General features: G+C 43.3%; 2 protein-coding genes across 6 annotated transcripts in view; one reads left to right on the top strand and one right to left on the bottom strand.

The window, feature by feature from the left end:
- Window positions 1-403: 403 nt before the first annotated feature.
- On the bottom strand, window positions 404-16301 carry LOC146202321 (kelch-like protein 36). Of its 3 annotated transcripts, XM_084588087.1 has the most exons (3): window positions 15898-16301; window positions 12392-12468; window positions 404-7394 (listed from the first exon to the last, which is right to left on the bottom strand). In XM_084588087.1, exon 3 carries the CDS (start codon window positions 7280-7282, stop codon window positions 5465-5467), a length of 1818 nt encoding a protein of 605 aa, XP_084444213.1. In that variant the 5' UTR covers window positions 7283-7394; window positions 12392-12468; window positions 15898-16301; the 3' UTR covers window positions 404-5464. The 3 variants fall into 3 exon arrangements, with proteins under 3 accessions (XP_084444213.1, XP_084444212.1, XP_084444214.1); XM_084588086.1 differs by lacking the exon at window positions 12392-12468; XM_084588088.1 differs by lacking the exon at window positions 12392-12468 and having other exon boundaries at window positions 15902-16301.
- A 548-nt stretch (window positions 16302-16849) lies between these two features.
- LOC146202319 (plasmolipin-like) overlaps window positions 16850-21689 on the top strand; it is a 64292-nt gene continuing 59452 nt past the window's right edge. For 2 of the 3 annotated variants that reach the window (XM_084588085.1, XM_084588084.1), the window contains exon 1: window positions 16850-17026. The gene's annotated coding sequence lies outside the window, so the exon portion shown is untranslated. The remainder of the gene's footprint in view (window positions 17027-21689) is intronic. The other variant, XM_084588083.1, reaches the window with a different exon arrangement.

The following is a 21689-nucleotide window of genomic DNA, read 5'->3' as shown; positions in this document are numbered from 1 at the left end:
GAAACTATAAAGTTAACAACGCTAGCAGTATACTTTAGCAATACAGTGCATATTTTTTGCATCTTTTGCGTATAGTCTCGAAACCAGCACTCTTTTCGGTTCGGCCTCCTTTGCTGAGGCGCTCCTTAGGCAGGGAAGGCGATGGGGAGCTTCTGGAATACGCATTTGCCTTCTGGGGGCGCCTTACGTTTAGGGAGCATGGAGGGCTCCTTGCGGAAGGTTAGGAAGCGGTCTAAAGTTAGGAGCGTTTCAGAATCCGGGCCTAAGAATATTTCCTGCAGTGAGCTATGTCGCATGCACAGGGCAATACTAATGGCACCATGCCTTCCACAAAAATCTCAACATGTGCGACTAGTGCAGTAAAATGACCAAATAAGCAGGAAGCACTAAAAAAATGCCAATAATGAGAAGTAAACTTTCAATATTTAATAAATAGTATCACAGTGTCATCCTTTTACATCATAGTGTATAGTCAGGTGTACAGAACAACAACACAAGAGCAGGATGTGTGGCCATCACTTTGGCCTGTGTAGATACAATAGGGGCAGCATTAGCTATGTAGAGGAAAGAGGAAAAAACTGAAAGGCACACATTTCCTTAACAGGAAGCCAGAGTAATGAAAAAAAAATCATGTATGAGCCCCTGCCAGAAATTATTGGAGCTAGACCAGTTCTGAGTTGAATGGCACAAACATGTTTGCATGTAACCCACAACAAAAAAAAAAAAAAGCACTGAAGTGAATACAGCATGTCAAACTGCTGACCTTTAAAGCAGATTTTCTAATAACAGCAGACTTCACAGGGCTTAGCACACATGTACACACACACAGACACAATGGTGAGAACATGTTAAGCAGCTATCAATATATATTTAAGGCATGTAGGTTGTGCTGATTGAAAGCAATTAGTTCAAAAGTGTGCACTATTTCCAGAGTTGCCGGCATAAGTAAAATTTTATATGCTTCAAACTGCAAATTAAAACAGGAACTTGGGAACTATAGCAACAGCCAACAAACCGGAAACTCATGGTCTTTTCAAAAAGATTTAGCAAAGCTTTTCTTCTAAGAACTTTCTTAAGTACTTCCTCACACCATGTCCAATATAGCAGTGACATCACATTTTGGCATAACACTTGATAAGTGCACACCTGCAGATTATGCTAAGTGCATTGTGAAAATGTTGCTGTTGCTGACTGGTATTAAACGTAAATACAACTAAGCTGCTTTATCGGGTCAGTTATGTATGTGCACATGATCCCGGGACACAGTACACTTTTATGAGATAACCACTCCAGTTCTCAAGTGTGAAAAGCATCAAAATTTTCAACCTTTAGGAAATGTATTGTAGCTGCACTACATTGGAGGCGTGCATACCGTTGATGTGCATGCCTTCTGTGGCCATCATAATTATTTCAAGGACAGAGCCTGCTGCAGCACTTAGAGCATTCACAAAGATGGTTATCAAGGTGCTCACTAACTTCTTGCTGTTTGTCTAAGAGAAGGTCCCTCATACAGACATCAGAGACAAAAGGAGGAGGCGATTTTACTATTAGACAGATCCTTGCCTTTATAAAAATACACAAACCTCAATTAATGAACCAATCCCAATGTTCAGAGTAAAAAGCTTGCCAATGCAAAGATTACACAAATAATAAAACCCACATAGCTTGCTTTACTTTGGTCAAGCATACAACAAAACATACTTTCTATACATGAGCAAATAACTTCATTTTAAACAGGAAGGTTAATGACCAGCACCATCTTAAAATCAGTGAATTTAGAACTAAAGTGATTAACTCATCCATCCCACCACAGAAACCTTTCAGACAAACTTCACATTTCCTTATTACAAAATCTTCTACTTCTACCGTTACTGCCAGACAACCTGGAAATGATTAAACAGTATCTAAAAATGACAGCATACTAAGAATTGCAGCCGTCACATGCCATTCAGCATTGACCAGTTAGTAATACTTAACTGCAGTAAGCATTTGTCATGAACACAACATATCATACTATTGTCTTTTGGCTTAGACGAATACAGACACTAAAGGCACAATATCAAATGGAAACAAAAATGCAAGTGATCACTGCGACAACCTGCTCCACATGGTGCAGCTAATTTTGAAAGAACAGTAGAGATGCAACTCTTCATGTTATTTATTCTTTACACCTGGCAACGTATCTCAATGCATAAAAAGTTCCAGCAAAACATTTTCGATATGCATGAACCATCATGATTAGTATGCACTCTTTATGCCAGCTGTACAAGCAGTACATCTATGAACTTGAAGCAATACCCAGTATTTGTGATATCACCTCACAATCAACAAAAATAAAGGTCAGGCTTCTATAATAATAATAATAATATGGCAAGAAGGGTTAAAATACCTTCATAACCCTACACAAGTACAAGATGTGGCAATCCTACTTGGAGACTGCAAGGACAGTAAGCCAAGCACCAGGTCAACCCTTCTATCGTATAGCACTTAAAATTCTGAGCCACAAAAGCACTGATGAACCGAACTTCACAACCTATGCAAAGCACACTCTGCTTGCAAGTCTGCAAGTGTACACTGCCACAAGCCCAGCTTGAGCTAAATGTTCAAAACACAGAAAAAGGTCAAATAGATAAAAACACAATGCTAAGTGCCAGAGCAAAATAACAGTACACACGAGAAAGCAAGAGAAGAAAGTAACACAAATTAGTGGATTATGCCACAGGCCTCTCTCAAAACGCAACACAACACATTTATTGATTAAAAAATTAGGCCATTTGTCAAAGCACCTGCAGGCTACATTGCCCTGTCAATGGGGATTAACTTACACATGTCAAATTATGGAGCACTAAACTACCTCTCCTAAAGATTACAACAGGTGATAAGAATTAATGTACCCTAAAAATATACAGCATTAAGTATGAGTCCATAACAGGACCACTAATTTAATTAAAGTAAAAAACTGCTATGAGCTCCTCAAACACTAATAATGCACAACTACAAGGGATTCCAAGAAATACTGCTCTGGCCAACAAACACGACACAGCTCTTTGGAGTTTGCAAACTTCCACAGACGTGGATGTGTACCACCTCCAAATGGCGGCACTGCCACATAAACTGCTCTGCTTGCTTTCTAGACATTACTACAGCCGGATACAACCTAATACGAAACGGCAAATACCCCTAAAAGGAGGCCCTCCTGTCAATGGTGAAGAACAATTCTCATGTTGTCATGGTTAGTTTTCTTTGTCCTGCTTTCATGGAACTGCAGGGACTAGCAGATAAAAAGGCATTAACCAACACTTATTCGGATTAACCGCAGCATCCTGAATATTGGCGGGCACTGTTGGCTGGAAGGCCGCCTTTGAAAGACCTCTGCTGCTTATTTTTAAGCTGCATGCGAAAATGGTTTCAACTAACAAACAAGAGCCACAAACTCCATAAACCAAGTTTGCTTTATGGCAGCAGATACCAGAATTCTCCTATTTGCAGCATGTGCATAGCAAAGAACACTCGAACCCTTCATAGTTTAACGCAAGTGGGTACACAGCCTTTCAATAAAAACCCTTTTGCCACAACAAACACACGTAGAGGTAGCACGTTGATACGTTACTCACTACCAGCACACTTTAAAACAAGTACGCACCAGAGAGCAAGCTTTAGCACATATAATTTTTGAAGACTTACAAATTGTGTTCTACGTTAATTTAGCTTTACAATGTAAAATATGGCAGACAAATCATGTGGTGAAATCTCATCTGTACATGTTAGTCGTGTGAGTCATGTGAAAGGACTGGGTAATAGGCTAAAGGGAAGTAGCGAAGAGGCACTCAAAACAAAAGCATACGCCACCCACCACTGGGCAAATCACAAGTGCAAGCAGCCCACAAAAAATTAACAGTCCAGCAGTCAACTGTGTGCACCATAGGTAAACAAGCCAAGTGATACAAAATATATAGCCCTTTTACCACGCTTAAGCCACTATTTAAAGAGATGAGTCTCAATACAGTCTGGAAAATATAAATTAAGGGAAAGCATGTGCTCAAATGACAATGACATCGCTATCCTGGGGTCATGGTCACCTTAGCCATATAGGCAGAAATTATGACTGCTAATTTTCCACGTGCTCAAAGTGCGGGACGTATTTCTTTGCAAGGCTGTTGATGTTTGTCCCAGTTTATGTTAAGTGCTGCACGCAGAAATCACTGCAACATGAATCTTCTGTTTCTAAACTGATCAAGTTTTGGCAAATAACGCTTGCCAAGTATGAACAAAAAATTAATTCCTGAACTTCCTTCCTTTGGCACATAGTACACTGCTTTCATACTTCCCATGACAAGCCCAAGTGCGCTGAACCCAGCCAAGTCATTACAGGTTCGTTATAAAAGCTATTTACATCATGATCTTGCAATATAGAAAAAAAAAAAAAAAAAGCCCGCTAATAATGCTCCAGATTCCATGACCCTTGATAACTACAGCACCAGAAAAGTGCACATAACTAGGCATCTGGGAAACTGATCATATAAAAACACCCCAAACATTAATTTTCAACGCATCAGCGTCATGACGACATTACCTTCCAATGACAGTTTAATGTAATGTATTAGGCATAACATACAAAATGTGTCATAAAAAATAGCAGTGAAATCTTTAAGCATCATGAAAGCATAGACAAATATTACTGCAAGAGACCTTAGATCACAAACACTTCATCACATTTTAATGATCATAGTCTCCGTGATCTGATAGTACTAGAACATAGTAAAAATTGAAAGACTAATCATAAAAGTATGTAAAACTCCCAATAAAACAAACTCGAACAAAATATACTAAAAAGGAGAACACACATGCGTGGCAATAATGTAGGGACCCTTAACCCGCAGCACAAAGAAAAGTAATAGTTCAGAGTATACTAGCTAAGGACATAGAAAGAATAAAATAATAGCACTGTCACTGCACGGCTGCTATCAATCTTATATTAGACTCGGTTCTTTTGCAACAATTCTATATCTGGTGCAAGCGTGAGCACAAGGCCTGTTACACATGTGAATTCAGCTAGAGCTAGTGAATTCTTTCATACACTAGTTTAGTAACAGTCAAACACTCTTAAAATGGTAGTAACCAACAGGCTGCAATGTAAATGGTGTATAGCCTGTTACGATACTAACTCAGTACTAAAGGCACTGCAGTTTACAGTAAGAACAAATGCAAAGACTGACTAAAATGAAAGTACCAAAAATTTGCCTCTTCGCATTAAAATGCACTATACTAAGTTACAATCTTGTCCCTGGTAACCGTCTTTGGCAAACCCAGTAACATCCTCAGCATAATCACAACGTGCAGGCTACTTATAAGTGCTGAACAAATTGAATAATGTTGGCAGTAACTGTGCCTCCTCACAGATGTACTTTTTTTTTGTGGCATGGACATAACATCTTCAAAGATATTACATCAGCACAGACAAGACTCACATTAATGTCTTGTCTGAAATGACATCAAGATCGTCTCGACAGCGTGGGACAAAAAGGGTGCAACATACATGCTCCCACACATCTTGTGGATAAGGTTCAGTTTCTTCCCAACCAAGGTTGCCATCGAGGTCAAACCTTTCAACAATTCCACTTGCCCTATCAAATGTTGTGTCACTGTGGAAGCCACCAACCGTGTACAACCAGGAGCCAAGCACTGCAACACCTGCATGATAACGTGGTGTTGGTACAGCTGTCACAAGTGTCCAAGCATTTGAAGCAATGTCATAAGCCTCCACAGACTCAGCAAGGACTCGTGTGCCCGTTGCACCATCTTCATACCATCCCCCGCAGACCACCAGCCGATCTCCGTAGACCACCATAGAGTGGTCAGCTCTGGGTGTCGACATGGATGCCATTGTTTCCCAGCTGTCACTGCGGGTGTCGTAGCGAAGGAGGGAGTTCAGCACTGAGTCTGCGTTAAGGCCCCCAGACACAAACAGGTATGGGCCCCAGGCTGTTCCAGCATGCTGAGTTCGAGCCCCTGGGAGTGGGGCGACTGGGATCCACACATCAGAGTGCGGGTCATAACGTTCACAGTGGGCCTCTCCGTCCTCAGGGGTGTCGGTGTCACCTAGCACTTCACCAGCACCCCCTACTGCGTACAAGTGGTCTCGAGCCACGCACAGGGCAAATCGACAGCGCTCCCAACGCATAGGCGCCATGGTCGACCACTCCCCATTAAGTGCATTGTAACGAAACCCAAAGGGGTGCACATTCTCCTGATGCAGGCTCTGGTTGAAGCAGCCACCAACAACATAAAGCTCATTCCCAAGAACAGCCGTGCCGAAATTGCACTGCTCCACATGGGGTATAGAGGTGAGATATTTCCAACGTGCTGCGCTAGGCAGGTAGTATGTAATTTCATTGGTCACCCCAGACAAGCCAAATCCTCCGACCTTGAGCAAGACCAGCTCCATGCCCCGCGTATTTACTAAGCTCGGTGGCGGCTGACCCCCAATGCCAGACAAGTGTGGAGGAATCCTTCGCGAAAAAAGGCACTGGAGCACAGGAGAGTCCCACAACTCGGCAAGCTTGGATGCCGGAATTTCTGAAAAGCAAACGTAAGACACCAACTTCCGTGCCTGTGACAGGCGGCCTGCTACATCACAGGCAACCCAGCTGAGTACGAAAGATAGCACGTCTCCTTCAGGGCAGTTCACTGGGAAATCACAGGCAAGCAGGTGCTCCATCTGCGTCGTTGAGAGCCGCTGGAATTCAGGTGTTTTGGCAAACTGGTGCAAGTTTGCACAAATGAAGCGATACACTCGCTTCCGAAGTCTTCTTAACGAGTACGTTTCAGCAAGTGTAGCAACGTCAATACAGTTCTCAAGGTCCAGCTGATCTTGGAGGTAGGAAGAGCAGGCTTCAACGACAGGGGTGAGACCAACATGATTAGCTGTAGCCAATACGTCTTGAATGTTTGCCAAGCTCAGTACCAGCCTAGATGTATATGCATACTCCAGCAGGCATCGCAGGCCCTGTGCGCTAACACCATTAAGACAAATCTCAGGCTGCCGACTCTCGAGCATGGCATCTGTAAACATTGCCCGAAAATAGTCGCTGCAGGCAGCAAGCACAACACGGTGTGCTTTGAACTCTCGTCCACCAGCAATCAATGTCACGTCAAGAAGCTGCCCCCGAGCCCGCAAAAGGTTGAGGCCATTAAGAAGTGCGCTAGCATGTGGTGGTGACTCAAAGTGAACCATCCGGAATCCCGGCACTGTTCCATCACTGTGCCTCGAGACCTCCTTCATCCTCTGCTCTTTGACAGGTTACAAAGGATGCTTCTGTTGTTTGGATTCTGCCGGTTTGCTCAGCTGCCTCTTGGTAGAATCATGGTCATAACCACACCACCGGCAGTGCTACCTGGGCATAAAAAAAAAAGCCTGTTCTTTACCACAGCCTTTTAAATGGGCAAGTCAAGACAGATATCAACATGCATGAATGAGAAGGGAAACTGAAGTACAACCGCAAAGTACTAAACAGAACTGAAAGAAGCCTACCTGCCTAGCAGAGTGTTCAAACCTATACTTTTGCAACTGATACTCTAGAGCAGGTCTCAAACACGTGGCTCGCAAACCTGTGCGGTGCGGCCTATCAACTCCGAAAACTTCCACTTTTGTTCAGAAAGCATGTGCTAGCTTCACGAGTCAGCTTTACAACTAGACTCCAACTAAAATCCAATTAAGTTTTCCAATTAAAATCATCTAAATGATCTCGCCCCCGAGCGGAACGCATTCTTTGTCGAAATGAAAAGAGGCATATTGAGGCAAAGAATTTCAGAAACTTTTATGTATATATGTCGCCACAGAGCACTCTATTTTTGTCATGAGCCACAGAGAGTTTCTCACAAGAAGAGAAAGAAGACTGAGCTCAATGCTCCTCTATTCTCGGAAATTCTCCTTGGCTCATGCCCTATTGTGGCTCATGACTATCTTTTGCTTGATTACACTGACAACAGCTCCAGCAGCGATTCGGCCCAAGCACTAAACAAGCGCATACGAGCTGCGCTCAAAACCATTTTTATACAGCTTTGTTATAAAATCCACCATGCACTTATTTCAGAGTTACTTGTGAGATATGGTATAAGGAGTTCAAGGATGCAAGGCTGCACATGGGCTATCAGAGAAGCTATAGTGGAGGGTTCGGGACTGTTAGGCCATTTGGGGTTCTTTAACATGTGCTGACTTACAGTGGAAACAGGTATTTTGGCATTTCACTTGCATCAAAATTTGGCTGCTGAAGCTAAGGTTCGATCCTGCAGCACAGCACTTAGAAGCCAAATGTTACAACCATTAAGTTACCACAGTGAGTAGCAATTATTGTTCTAACTGGTCATTTTAGAAATAAAGGTCATTATTTCTTTCGAAGAATGCCTAACAGTACCCCTTAAGTTCTGCATTCAATAACATGATCCGACAGCGTTAGCGGCTCCCATCCGAGACTGCTTTTGCAGATGCTAGCTCACTTGCGTGTATTTTGCCTCTTGCTTAATCACTACCATACTATGTAAAGGACCGTCTGACATAGATATAAAGCTCCACTTAACCATATGAATGCGCCTGAGAGGCTTACGGGTAGCATGCCCGACTTGGAATGCATGGGTCCTAGAAGGTTCGATTCCCCTCCCTCTACCATTTGAATTGAGAAGTGTTTGAAGCCCCTGCTAAATCAGCCATGTCACATGGTCATGTGATGTCGCACACCCTTACAACCATTAAGTGCCCGGCCATGTCGGTTACTGGCTGTCACCTTCCAAAGTCATGCCTGTGATTTTTCACTCACAATTCCGATTGCAGGTTTTCTGCACAATGAGGCTTTAAACACTATCGTGTTAATATGGCTTCTTGTTGAAAGGCAAACGCCTAGCACCAGTCTTGAAGTTGTGCATAGCACTCAACAATAATCAGTTCTGCCAACTCAAAAATAGTAAACCATTTTTAAGCAATTTATTCTGCTATTCTGTCTGTAAACAATGTTTTGTTTAGTTCATAGAGTTTTAACATCCCAAAATGACTGGGACTAAGAGGGACACCATGGAGGAGGGCTCCGGAAATTTCAATGGTTTCGATCTCCTGTGAGCCGCACAGTACGTTGGTGCCTTGCTTTTCAGCTCCATCGAAGAGCAGCCGCCATGACTGGGATTCAATCCAGCGTGCTTGGGTTCAGCAGTTGAGCACCCTAACACCTGAGCCACCATGGCAGGCTTGCAAATAGTGTAAATAATATTATGAATATAGTTACCCATTTTCCTTACACATCGCAACTTCAGACTATGAATACTTTCATTCTCAGGAATATTTTGTCTGCCTTCTAAAGGTTTTAATTAAAGTTTCAAAAGCACTTCTTTTCCAACTTAAACTGCTGACTGCAGGCACATTCACTTGCATGAAGGTGTCGCCTGCTTCATCTTTGTTTGCCGAGAAGTCTGTGCATGATTGTACCTAACGCTGATTCTAGGCAGGGCTCCGGCGCTTCTGACAACATACACCTTCATATTGTGCAGATCTTTTGGATTACATTTGCAAACAGTTCTGTATTTGAGCAGCATTTACTCTGCCTTCAGAGTCCAGCTTGAATAATTATGACGGGATCAGTCATCTCTGTTTGTACAAGGATCCCTGTTCATATCTGATAATGTTCAGTTGACTAACGTGCATCCAATGCCTGAGTTCGACCAAAGAAGTATCAGTATGGAAAGAGAAAATTCGGCCTGCTCGAAGAAGGGGCAGTCACTGGAAGCATCCCCATACTTGTTCACTTCGTCCAAGAAGCAGCCACCAAGGTTGTTCTAGCTGACGAGAGTAGGCCTCTTGGGTTGCAGTACTAATGTTATTATTAAATCAGGATTGTGCTAGCCAGGAATACCTTACATAATACATAAGGGGCTCTGATGAATTACTAAATTTTTTTGATTTTGAAACTTCCAGTACACTGTCTCAAAACCCTGTAGCCAGTTTTTCCCAAACATTCGTGCATGCATGACAGGTTCCAGTCTGCTGGACTGCACGACCGGAAACAAGTGCATTAAGAATTCCTCATAAATCAAATCATTGCGTATTGGACATGCTATGATAATCTCTACCTTGACATCTCAGTGACGACATAGACTCACAGTTCAGTTCTTTTTAAAGAAAGGGTGCATAATTTTAAAGACCATAGCATATTCTAAGCAAATACAACCAAAAAACCACCAACAGGACCTAAAAACTGCTTAAGATCCCACCTCCCACAATATAATATTTTAACTAAAGAGTAAAAAACCGCTAAATTTACTGAGAAAACTGCCAACTTGATAACAATGACAATGATATATTTATCATCTGCCATGACAATGTACCACCCTTTGTGTCCTTTGCTTCCTTGGTTGAAACCTGGCCCCACCACAGCCGTAGTGCAAAAGCAGTTGCACATGGACAGCTGGATCTGTCAAGTCTCTGGTATTTTATAATGGCACTGTGACAGCAAAGCTAAGGTGGACTGAAGAATGATACTGCTACTTCCAAAGTATGTGTCTTGAAAACAAAACTGCACTCTTGGAGGACTAGAACCTTTTTATTTATTTATTTGCAAATACTGCAGGTAGCAGCACTGCCCAAGCTGGAGACGGGAAAAAGAATTACGCATTTTGCAACAATAGCTCAGCAAACATATTTTCATTCGTGCATTCAACAATAAATAGAGGCAAACAGTTCCACTGATGTGTTGTGAGGAGAAAATATGATTGTACTTGGTGACTAGGTAAGAAAGTACTATACTCAGGGACAGCTTTTTGTGGTTACGGAAGCAAGGCTATGGAGACCGAATTTTCCACAATGTGTTCCTATGATAAGTAGCTCAAGCTTATCTAGCCTCATTTACATTTCTGGTTTCAGTTCTGTCTTGATACTAAATTAACAGTTTTCAAGCAGCAAACACACAGAGCTGTTTCTTTACATAATCAAAAGCCTACGTAGATATTGAATTAATAGTTTTCAAGCAGCGAAATATACAGAACTCTTTCTTTACGCAATTAAAAGCCCATGTACACACAAATTCATGACTAATTAATACCATGTGTACATTTTCAAAATAAGCACAATTGTGAAAGTGTACCGAAACCGTTGTGGAGATGCAGTAGCACGAGACACGGCCTGCCCACGCTTCGCAGGATTGTGGACAGCCCAGCTACCAGCATGCACATGGCATGTTATACTTGTGCTGTGCTGGCTAGTAAAATCTTTATTCAATAATAACATTACTACTTCTATAACGGTATATTATTTATAAGCAAAATACGCAAAATTTTTGGCGGAACTATATTACGCTGTGCAGTGATCTCATGCATTCCAGCTCTGCAGCTTTCACTACATAGCCCAGAAAGTTGTTCCTCAGTATAAGCTGAATCGCATGCACGCGAAAACTCACGCGAACGCGAACGCGACGGCGGCACGCGTCGCGCGAAGCCTTCGCGCGAACAGAAATGCATGTGTCGCTTGGCTCGTCGCTCGGATCTGCCGAAATAGAAAATTTCGCTCGTTCGCCCGGAAGTGAGCGTACGTCACTGCCGCTCATTTTGCACGCTTTATTTTGCTGTGTTGCATTGTGATTGTGCATTACCGCGTAAACATTTCGCTTTGTACGAACAATGGTGGATAGCCAAGGATTCAAAGAACGTCTAATCGCAACCGAAACAACAATAGAAACAAGGGGTCACGTGACTATCAGTGCAAGTTCACACACATTCGATACGGTTTGCTGTAAATACATTTTACTTTGCCATGTTGTCGCAAAATAACTAATTCTTGCAATCGTTATGACTGTTGTTGGATTTGGCAATAGTTTTGCGGTGTACTAAGCCACTATGCGAGCCAAATGCCAGCCACACAACCTACACAGAGCGTTGTCGCCGTTTCGCTCGGTTCGCGCTGTCGCGTGCATGCGTCTTCCCCAGTAGGCGACGGAGCGAACCTTGATCGCTTACGCCGCGCCGCCTTGTCGCTTCGCTCACTTTTTCGCTCACATGCGTTTCCCGCTTATAGGTGTTTATTGAAGGTAACCAAACTGGCAATGCCAAACTGGACATATAATGACATTACATGTTTAAAATAAGCTAAATGCTATGATGTACGTCGAATTGCTTTACTAGCACACAAAAGTTGTCAGATTTTTCCAGGTTGGCATGTGAAGATATGCGGAACAGGAAAGTGTGACTAATATATGAACGCACGGTTACATATTCTTTTGTTTACAGAATTCTGAGCCACTCTCAGCTTTTCGTGCATGCTGCTGTCATACTGTGCCCAGTGGTTGGTTTTTCTGAAGCATGCAGTTCAGGAACAAGCTGTTTTAATTATATAGCTAATGAAATGAAGCTTACTAACCTTTAATTAAATTAGCCAAGTTTGGTGGTTAGTGCCAATAGGAGTTTGAAGCCATGGACACGATGATGCTACATTGCCTTTTAAATGAGAAAAAAAAAACTCATTTTTTAAAGCTCTGTAGCACAAAGGAATATAACGCTCTTTTGCGCACAGAAAAGAAATCGAGCATATCAGATGCGTAACAAGCTCAGTAAAGACAAAATGTCCGGTGATGACATGTTGCAGTGACTATGGTGGAAAATTTGTTATGCACTTTGCTATGCATCCACCACCTTACGACAAAATTGTCTTTTAAGCAATACGGCCTGCTCTACTGTGCCATGTCAAACACTTTCTTTCACCCTGCTACTCTCAAAAACAATGATCGTGCAATTGCCAATGACTCCTTTTCCTAGCACCAAGAAAAGAATATATATGAAGTGCATAATAGGGCATGCAGTGTTAATTAGGTGCCATATTCACTGCACCATGTGATTAGCTGAGGACACGCTTCCACCAAACTTCTTGTTAGTCTAATGGACTTAGTTTCAATTCTGTGCAGGAAACAGTATCAAATTTCCTAGTACTGCAGGGCTTTAGAAAACTGATACGGCATTGTCTTGTTCATGGCTTCGAAATCTTCACTGGCATTCACCACTGAACTGGGTTAATTAAAAGGTAAATTACTGAGTCTTTATTAGCAGCTACATATTCAGAAAGGGGAATTACGCTCACCAAAGCCGAGCGTTTGTTCATGAAAAAAAAATATTTCCTACCTTAAGAAATATCTGAAAATGTTCACTGAAGCACTTGGTATATGCTCAGCTTTTGGGCAGCTTCAATATCGTGACTGCTTTTCCTTTGCTGTAACCACCAAAAAATTGCAGAGCACTGAAGTTAACCTTACAGAGCCCCATGATAGCATTAAGGGGTCCCTCCAGATTGCTTACACCTACTCTACAAGGCATTCATTTATCCCCACTAAATAAGTGCTCTTTGGTGGCTTAGGTAAGCAAGGCCAGGTAGGGCAGAAAGGGGTAACGTGACCGGCTCACGACAAAAAGGGCAGAGAGTTACATTCCACCACTTTACAACAAAATTGCCTTTTAAGCAATATTGCTTGGGTTTGACGTCATGACCGTCTCAAGCAATCTGCATTCTGTTGACACAATGTCAGGTTTTCTGCTGAATAGGACCACTGGTGGTGCCACGCTCCATAGTAAAGCAACACACTAGAAAAGACAACGCAGCACTGGGGAAATACTGCTAGACTATGATCACACTGGACTTGCAAGTGCACGCCGCTTAGCTCTTTCAGGACTGCCCTATAGGTCAATACACGATCGTTCTCAATGTGCTGCCAAACACAAATTTCCATGCTTCAGAACATGTAGCCCCATCTAGACAAATAGTATGATGATAGTTTTTTTTTGGCAGGTGACAATGTAAATTATTTGGAGTGGGGCAGTCTCAAGTGCCAACAAAAGTGGTGTCCAGCTTGAGCCAGGACGCACCACTAATTTGGTACCATTCGTGTGATTCCGCTGCTTCTACTGTTGTAGATTTTTTTTTTCTTTATGACAGCAGAAGCAAAGAGTCCGAAGATGACTTCAAAGCTCTTGCTCCAGTTGGGATGATAAATAACTCAAATATCAGCCTGGAACTTCAGCCGAAGCGCCTGGGAAAACCACATTTCGAATTTCAGCTCGCTCTTGAGCAGTTACACATGCTCATTCTGAGTACTCGCTGTTTTATTTCCATTCACTAGGGTGTCAGCAACAAGGAAAGCTCCATCACGTAAGGTCGCAAAACCCGGTGCAAGACATGCCAGCCATTAACCACAAAAAGTTCCAAAATGCAAAAGCTAAAAGCTATGCTATGACCAGAAAAAGACCACACTGAGACCGAACATTTTTAGCAATGTTAGGAGAATGTCACATATTCAAAATGGACTTCAGCAAACAACATGTTAGTTCGTTGCTAATTTGGCCTGACTGTATTTTCATAGCCCAAAACTAAGAAAAGAATTTCAGTAGCTTGGAACACATTCAATTAAGTTTGAATAATTTCCAGCCTACACTATTTTATTCATTTAAATTATCGACTAAATGGTTGTTAAACTTGCTGTTTGAAGTTTTCACAAATTCACATGTCCATAAAATTTGCTTTAAGGTGCATTTTCATGAAGAAATGCAGATTGAACTCCAAAATTAAGTTTATTTGGGGAGTGACAATAGAGTAAAATCAGTTTTCATACTAAAGGCCTTTATAAATATAATGTTTGAATGTGTAAAGGTGTACTTGATATTGTAGACACACAACAAAACAGGTTGTGTGAAGAATAACTCACATCAATGTCACAGCAGTAACCACGATGGCAGACCAAGAGAATGGTGAAAACCTGTCTCTATGACTATCAGAATCTATCAGAATATCAGACTATAAGAGAGGCAACAGCTTCCAGACGTGTGCTAAACTAGCAAATGTGTAAGTAAAGCACACATGTAGCAGAAGCCATCACAAAGTGCCGTAGCTTCTACTCCACCATGATAAGTTGTTTTAAAGGGTACAACCCAAAGCTCGGTGGAAGCTAGGAGTGGTGCACAATCATGACATGAAATCGTATGCAAGCCATCTATAATGTGCGGTACATGCAAGTAGGGTCTGTAAAAGCAAGGCTTATTTAATGAAGGAATGGATTCAACATTAGGAGAATAATATAAGCAAAATTATCAACTTCCGTCGTTATAGCAACCGACTAGAAACAATCTGTAATGTTTTTCATAGCAACCTCGCTCGCCTACTGACAAGGCTAGGTACAAAAGTTGAACTGCATAGTATCATTTGTGTTCCAACTTCCCCAACTACCAAGTTACGTAACTACCCAGATTAAGAAAGGCTCCACAAATGATGAAAAGACCTTACCAAACAACTTACAGCATGCCTGAGCGAGCTGTGCCAGCAACTGTAAACCTTGCTTCTTTTCCAACAATGCGACATCACAGCAATACGTGCCTAATCGCATATTACATGTAATATACGACAGCTCACGTAAATCTTGTAAACTTGCAAAAGTCTAACGCCTCCTGTTGATAGCTAAAATATGGCAACGGACAAATTTTTGATGAAATCTAGTCCAGATGGAAACCTAGTACACGAGCTCCGGAGGCACAATGCATTACGCTTTTTAAACCCTTTCATTATTGGCGGTCACATCGGCTATAACGTAGTACTGACACACATGAACTTCGTGATAAAGCAGCCTGAGGAAACATCGGTGCACAGAGAAGCCACTACTACAGGCGAGTTGGTTACCCACAATGTTCACTGTCAGAACACGAGCGGCTGGTGCAGCATGTACTGTGCACAAGTATAATGAGTGCGATGCAGCAGAGTTATTTTCGAAAATAACCTCTGCCAAAAAAAGTTAAACTACACGAATATTGATTGCGCTTACAAGTTGACGCGCCTATATCAAACCTAAACCAACGAAAGTTTTTGCATACGGCAGCATAAAACCAACTTACCTACAGCATGCCTTGTGCTGGCGACTCCACGTAGAAACATGCATGGTAAAGTGGCAGGAGCCGAGCCACAGCGCGGATAACCGAAATCTCGGTCAGCTGTGTTATTGTGGTTTTCGAGCTAGGACTAACATGGAAAAAAAAACCTCGGGCCAATAAGTTCTCAGGTCACGCACGCAGGCAAGAACACGAGCCAGGGATATTGAAACATAGGGTGCCAACAAATTTATCATCGATGCCCAGTAGGGTATTAGTAAGTGGGCGAGCGCCAACAGCAAGTAAAAGCTCGAGATTAGCTAACGACCTCTAAAGTGAAAGCGCTAAAAAAATACAAACGTTTGGCTGCGGTAGAGCTTGTGTTGGCTTGTGCAGAAGTCAAATTATGAATTTGGCTATTTGGCTAAGATTACCGTGGCTAAGATGATACAATCGTTGAAAAAAAAAACATTTTTTAGAAATATAAAGCAAAATTATTGCTGCCGAAAGTAAAACAGTAGCATTGCGCCATGGTTTGACGAGATCGAAATGCCGTATACAAAACATGTAGTACAAAGCCAAAACAAAGCATAACCACTGTTTTAATTTCTCGCATCATTCCAGTGTTCGAAAGTACACTACCTTTTTATTTACTTCGTTGTGCCACTCGTAGACTGCTTGTTTGCTCTCGGTAATTTTGTGGCCAAGATCAAACGTGAAGACGTGGTCGACGTGGTTGTGGGTGTGTGAAGGTGAAAATCCTGTGGTTGAGAAATTCCAAAATACCGGAGTCAAACCGCTGACAATGTGAGGTTTTCGCACTGGTAACATATGAAACTGGATGATTTTGTGCTGTAAATGAGTGATGCTACTGGAACATTAGAACACCTTTTATATCAGCCAACTTCTGTAACAAAAACCGAAACCGAAACTCGCAAAAAGATGGCGCTATCAACGCGTCAATTTTGTATATATATGTTTATTTCCCCTGAACGTCTTTTCTCGAGAACAGCAAGCCAGCAAGCGTGGAAGCAAGCCTAAGCTGCGGGTAGTACGACCGGAATTGTTTCCTGTATTCGCGGTGCAGAAGTCTGGGGCCGAGCCCAGGGCCGCTGTTTGCAATCGATAGAACGGTCAACGAGTCTTCGCCACATCTGTGAGTACACGCTTGTTCGAATATCCGTCGTATTACGTGTAGACTGCATATGTCCGATGCAGGGTGCTCGGCATAGCGGGATAGCGGTGCGCAGAACAATCCGTAAAAGGCTACACGGCTTGTCGGTCCGGCCGTCTCGATTCGTTGCGGTAAGTTCAACCGCCGGTCAGCACAGGGAGGACAGGTCGAGATCACGCCAGGTGTGTCCTCCCTGAGCTGACCTGCCGATCGCAGTTACAGCGATACGGATACCGTTGTCAACCGCGCCGCTAACGGAGTCTTTACGGGTGGGAGCGGCGCTGAACCCAGGCTGGGGAAGGCACAGCGGCGCGGTCGGCATAGACACGCCTACAAACAGGAAATGTTCACACGCGTGCGCGCGCGCTCGCGTGCTGACCGTTTTGGTGGCTGCTTGACTGTCTTCTTGACATTGTAACATTATGCACTTCGGGGTGCACGAATATTTGCTCTCGTGTGAGGTTGCAGCGAAATGAACTTGTCCTCGCACTCTTCTGACGAGCCGTGTAGCAGTCTTCGATTCTTGTTGCGCTCTATTCTACTCCTTTCGCTGAGCAGAGTAGTTGTCTTGTAAATATAATTGCGCGTACCTTCACATCAAGCGGATAATTAACGGAGCTTTGCGTCGGGCTGTAATAATTATGCGACCTCTAGACTGTATTGTATGTAAGTAGGTCGCGCACGCTACTTTTGCTTAGCTCTTTATTTCGTTTTTTTTTTTTTTTTTCTTCCTATTTCGCTGTGGCCTTGTAACTTTGGAAACGGCAAGCAGTCATCCCTGGGCAGCTCGCGCGCCTGCGACGATTCTTACGGGCGGATCGTTCACTACGGCGTCGGGATGACTCACGTTGCGGTGGGAAATGAGCCGTTTCCATTTTTGCACAATGCATTGTAGCGATAGGAGATAAACGAACTTTGCAGAGCTATTCTAATCAAATAAGTCTGCGTCTAATCATCGCCGATCGCAGGAATACAGGCGATAATTTTACTCTGCTATTGACCGTTACTTTCTATCAGGAAAAAAAAAATGAAAATGTTAAAAATAAATCTTAATTTCTCCTTCACTTACATATTGCTGTTCTGCGAGGAAATTTTGTGTTGGCCATGTGGGATGCGGCGATGTTGGATATGAAACCCAACGCGTACGGCCTGAGTAGTACGTGTATGAAAAGGCAGCTTGTATGAGTCTAGCGTGCGCAATGGTTAAAATTTTTATTGAGGCGCTTGCAGTATCCGTTATCCGTCCGATCAGACTTTAGACTACACACTTCGTGTCTGTAATGCTGAGATGGTATGATTGAGAAATTTACGCTAGTCTAGCTTGGAATTATTTGAATATTGGTCAGCGCGAACGATTTCGAAATGACAGCGCGGTCTGCTCCTGGTTCATTTTTCTATTAAAGGCTGAAATAAACGCCGATTCAAACCATCTTCTCTGAGGTCACTGCTACAGTTTGTTTGCGAGCCGGATTCCCGCAGCTGTTTGCGACGTGCTTTCGTTGCAGTGTACGGGTACAGCGATAAGTGGTTGTAGCTAAGCGAAGGAAAATATATATATACACGAAAAGGGTGCGAGCTGTATATACTATAATGGGGTTCTGTTTGTGTTTTGTCTTTGAAGATAAATGAAACCAATTACTTAGGCACGATGATATAAACGCAAGGAAATTTTACTAAAGGAGTACTGGAGCGCCGTATGCTTGGCGCAGCGAGAACGAAGAGGCATCGTCCCGAATAACGTGCGGAAATTCTTTAATGAAAATGCTATCGGAATGCTCGCTCTGGTCCCCGTATGCTCTTCTTGGAGCTTAATTGTTTGTAAATCTTTTCTCATTACTGCAAAGGGAAAAGGCTACAATGAAGGAGGCTCTGAAAGGTGAATTCGCAGGTGAGGCGCAAACAGAAAACTAACACAGCGTTTCTGTTCATGGCCCTCTGCTATGTGGTATATACCTGCCTCCACGGGACCGACCTGCCCGAGTGAGTGCAAAAAAGAAAAACGAAAAAAAGAAAAAAAAACGCGCTTGCATTTATTTTTACATCGAATTTCTGTAATGTATGTGCATGTGCCGAGTGCCATTTCTAAACCAAAGCCGTGCTCTTCAAACAATTGTATACTTTTCTGAACGGAGTGGCTGGATTCCACCGGTTGTTCGACGGTTTCTTTTTTTGGTTCGCGCCCGCGGTGTTTGCTCGGCGCGATAACGGGCTTCTTGTTTACGTCGCGGCAAGATTAAAGTGACGCTCCTGTGGAGAGGCCTGGCTCCCAGGAGGAAGCATAGGATCGATGCCGGTCGTGTCCCGCTGTTTGCGCCATTCCGGTCCAGTGCCGGCGCGCGCCGCATCATGAGGCGTCGCACCTGTTGGGGAGCGTTGTGAGAGAACGAGATGGACGGCATCGGCCAGCTTTGGAAGAGCGGCGCACCCGTACTTTTTTTACTTCTTCTTCTTCTTCTTCTTTTTTTTTTCTTTTTTTTTTTTTATTCGCTTCGGATATTTCGCTGGACGGCGTACCTGAACTGCTGCTGCGCGCCGTACAAGCCGCTGTCGCGTTTGAGGACGAGAAACATGATTTTATATAGTATCAGTGGCCAGCCGAACCACGGCTCGTTGTAGGTCCTCGTTGGGTTCCTCTAACCTGGTAGGTCAGGGGACTGCGTGATGAAACGAAGGGCAGTGTCGTGCGTTAAGTTAGTAAACCGAATTTATTGTCCAGATCTTTCAGGCAAAGGTGAAGGGCAGAGGCGAAGCGGTACAAACGGAACGCAATAATAATAATTGGTTCGCAGGAAGGGAAAAGCGCAGTATTTGTCACACTAGTCTCTGTGGACACCTGAACCGCGCTGTAAGGGAAAGGTGGGAGTGAAAGTGGAAAGAGTAAAAAGGGAGCCGCAGTGGAGGTCTACTGAGTAATTTCGACCACCTAGGAATCTTCAACGTGCGCTGACATCGCACAGCACACGGACGCCTCTTGGTTTCGCCTCCATCGAAACGCAGCCGCCGCGGTCGGGTTCGAACCCGGGTACTCCGGCACAGCAGACGGAACAACTCGGGCAGCTTCTGCATGGTCTGTCATGGCATATTAGAGCTTTTTGCATTTGGCGGACAAATAGCGCAATGCACGGCGCTTTTCATGCGAGTTACGGTATGGAAAATATAGCGGTCTGGCTTGCGAGCGCATGTCCTGAACGCTGATAGGGTGACAAGCGTTTGTGCGATGCTCTTGGTGGCTGCAAGGTGGTTGACGGGCGCCTTTGGGTGAAGATAGAGGCCTCGGTTTACGCTGGGGGTTTTCGCAAAAGGCGCAGCTGAACAAAAGCTTTGATTATTGAATGAAGCGACACGGATTAGCCTATATTAATAGTATACCGCGTTCTAAGGCCAGACACACCATGCATATATATATATATTTAAAAGAGCCCACAGTCTACGAGTCCACGGCAAACGTTGGGGATATTTTTTTATGTTTTGATGTTGGTACTGACAAGAATTAGTCTTATGGGGATTTTAGGGATATAGAAACAACACGCCCAGTTGTTTTTCCTTCCGCTTTGCATTTAATATCCTTTATCCCTAAAATCATCATAAGACTAATTCTTGTCAGTAGCGTGGTTTTTTGGGCTTGTTGGTACATGATTCCAATACACTATAGCGCAGCAAAAGACGAGGACACAAGAGACGAGAGACGAACACCACGAGCGCTCGTGGTGTTCGTCTCTCGTCTCTTGTGTCCTCGTCTTTTGCTGCGCTATAGTGTATTGGAATCTTGTCAGTACTAACGTAAAAACGTAAAAAAGAAAAAAAAAAAATCACTAACGTTTGCCTTGGACTCGTAGACTGTTGGCTCTTTTAAATTCTATAATAACGAGTCCCTCATTTCCCCTTCAATTGTCTGCTTATATATAATCCAAATGAAGCGTGCGATACCTGCTTCGTTATAGAGGGGGAAAGCATCTTCTTTATTGATAGCCGACTTGTTTTGAGTGCATGGGGACCTTTAGCTTTTTGTAGTGCAATCAGGAATTAAGCGTGTGTCGAGTGTCCTCTCGGCTTTTCCGTTTCGTGGACTAGAGCCCTGTCGTTCACTTTGATCGCCCGAAAGGGTTTTGACCACTGTCAGCACTCTTTCGGATTCAATCTTTCGGCTACTTCGACCTTTTCATTCGCATTCCCACAAGTATACCGAATTAACCAACCACCGACTACACATTTGTCTCCATTCACTCGTTTCTCTGGGGCATTCTTTCATCAGGTTCTGTCCACATCGTTGGGGATGTACCTGTAGATGGCTGGACGTTATTCCCAGAAGGATTTAGTTTTGAATATTTTTCGTTCCACCGAGAGGGTTGCAAGTCTCGGGGATCCCATGGGAAAAAATAAAAAAAAAAACTGCAGACATCTGTTTCCTCTCAAGTGCTCGGTCAACTTAAAACTGGGCTGCATGCACCTACTCATTCGCTTGCGTGCACCGATCTCTTTTTTTTTTTTTCATCTTGAATGCAAATAATGTCCGACACCAAAGCGCATTAGTACGCTGCTGTGAAAGCTGAGTTTGATTTATCTACGAACCAAAGCCAGCGGTCGACTTCGAGTGCCAGTCGACTGCATGCGTGCGTATGGCTTCGGCACGCCCCCATAACACCCT

The sequence above is a fragment of the Amblyomma maculatum genome, chromosome 1 (assembly GCF_055883805.1).
Source record: "Amblyomma maculatum isolate TAMU_Amacu chromosome 1, ASM5588380v1, whole genome shotgun sequence".
NCBI lineage: Eukaryota > Metazoa > Arthropoda > Arachnida > Ixodida > Ixodidae > Amblyomma > Amblyomma maculatum.
This window is presented reverse-complemented; position numbering and strand designations above follow the sequence as displayed.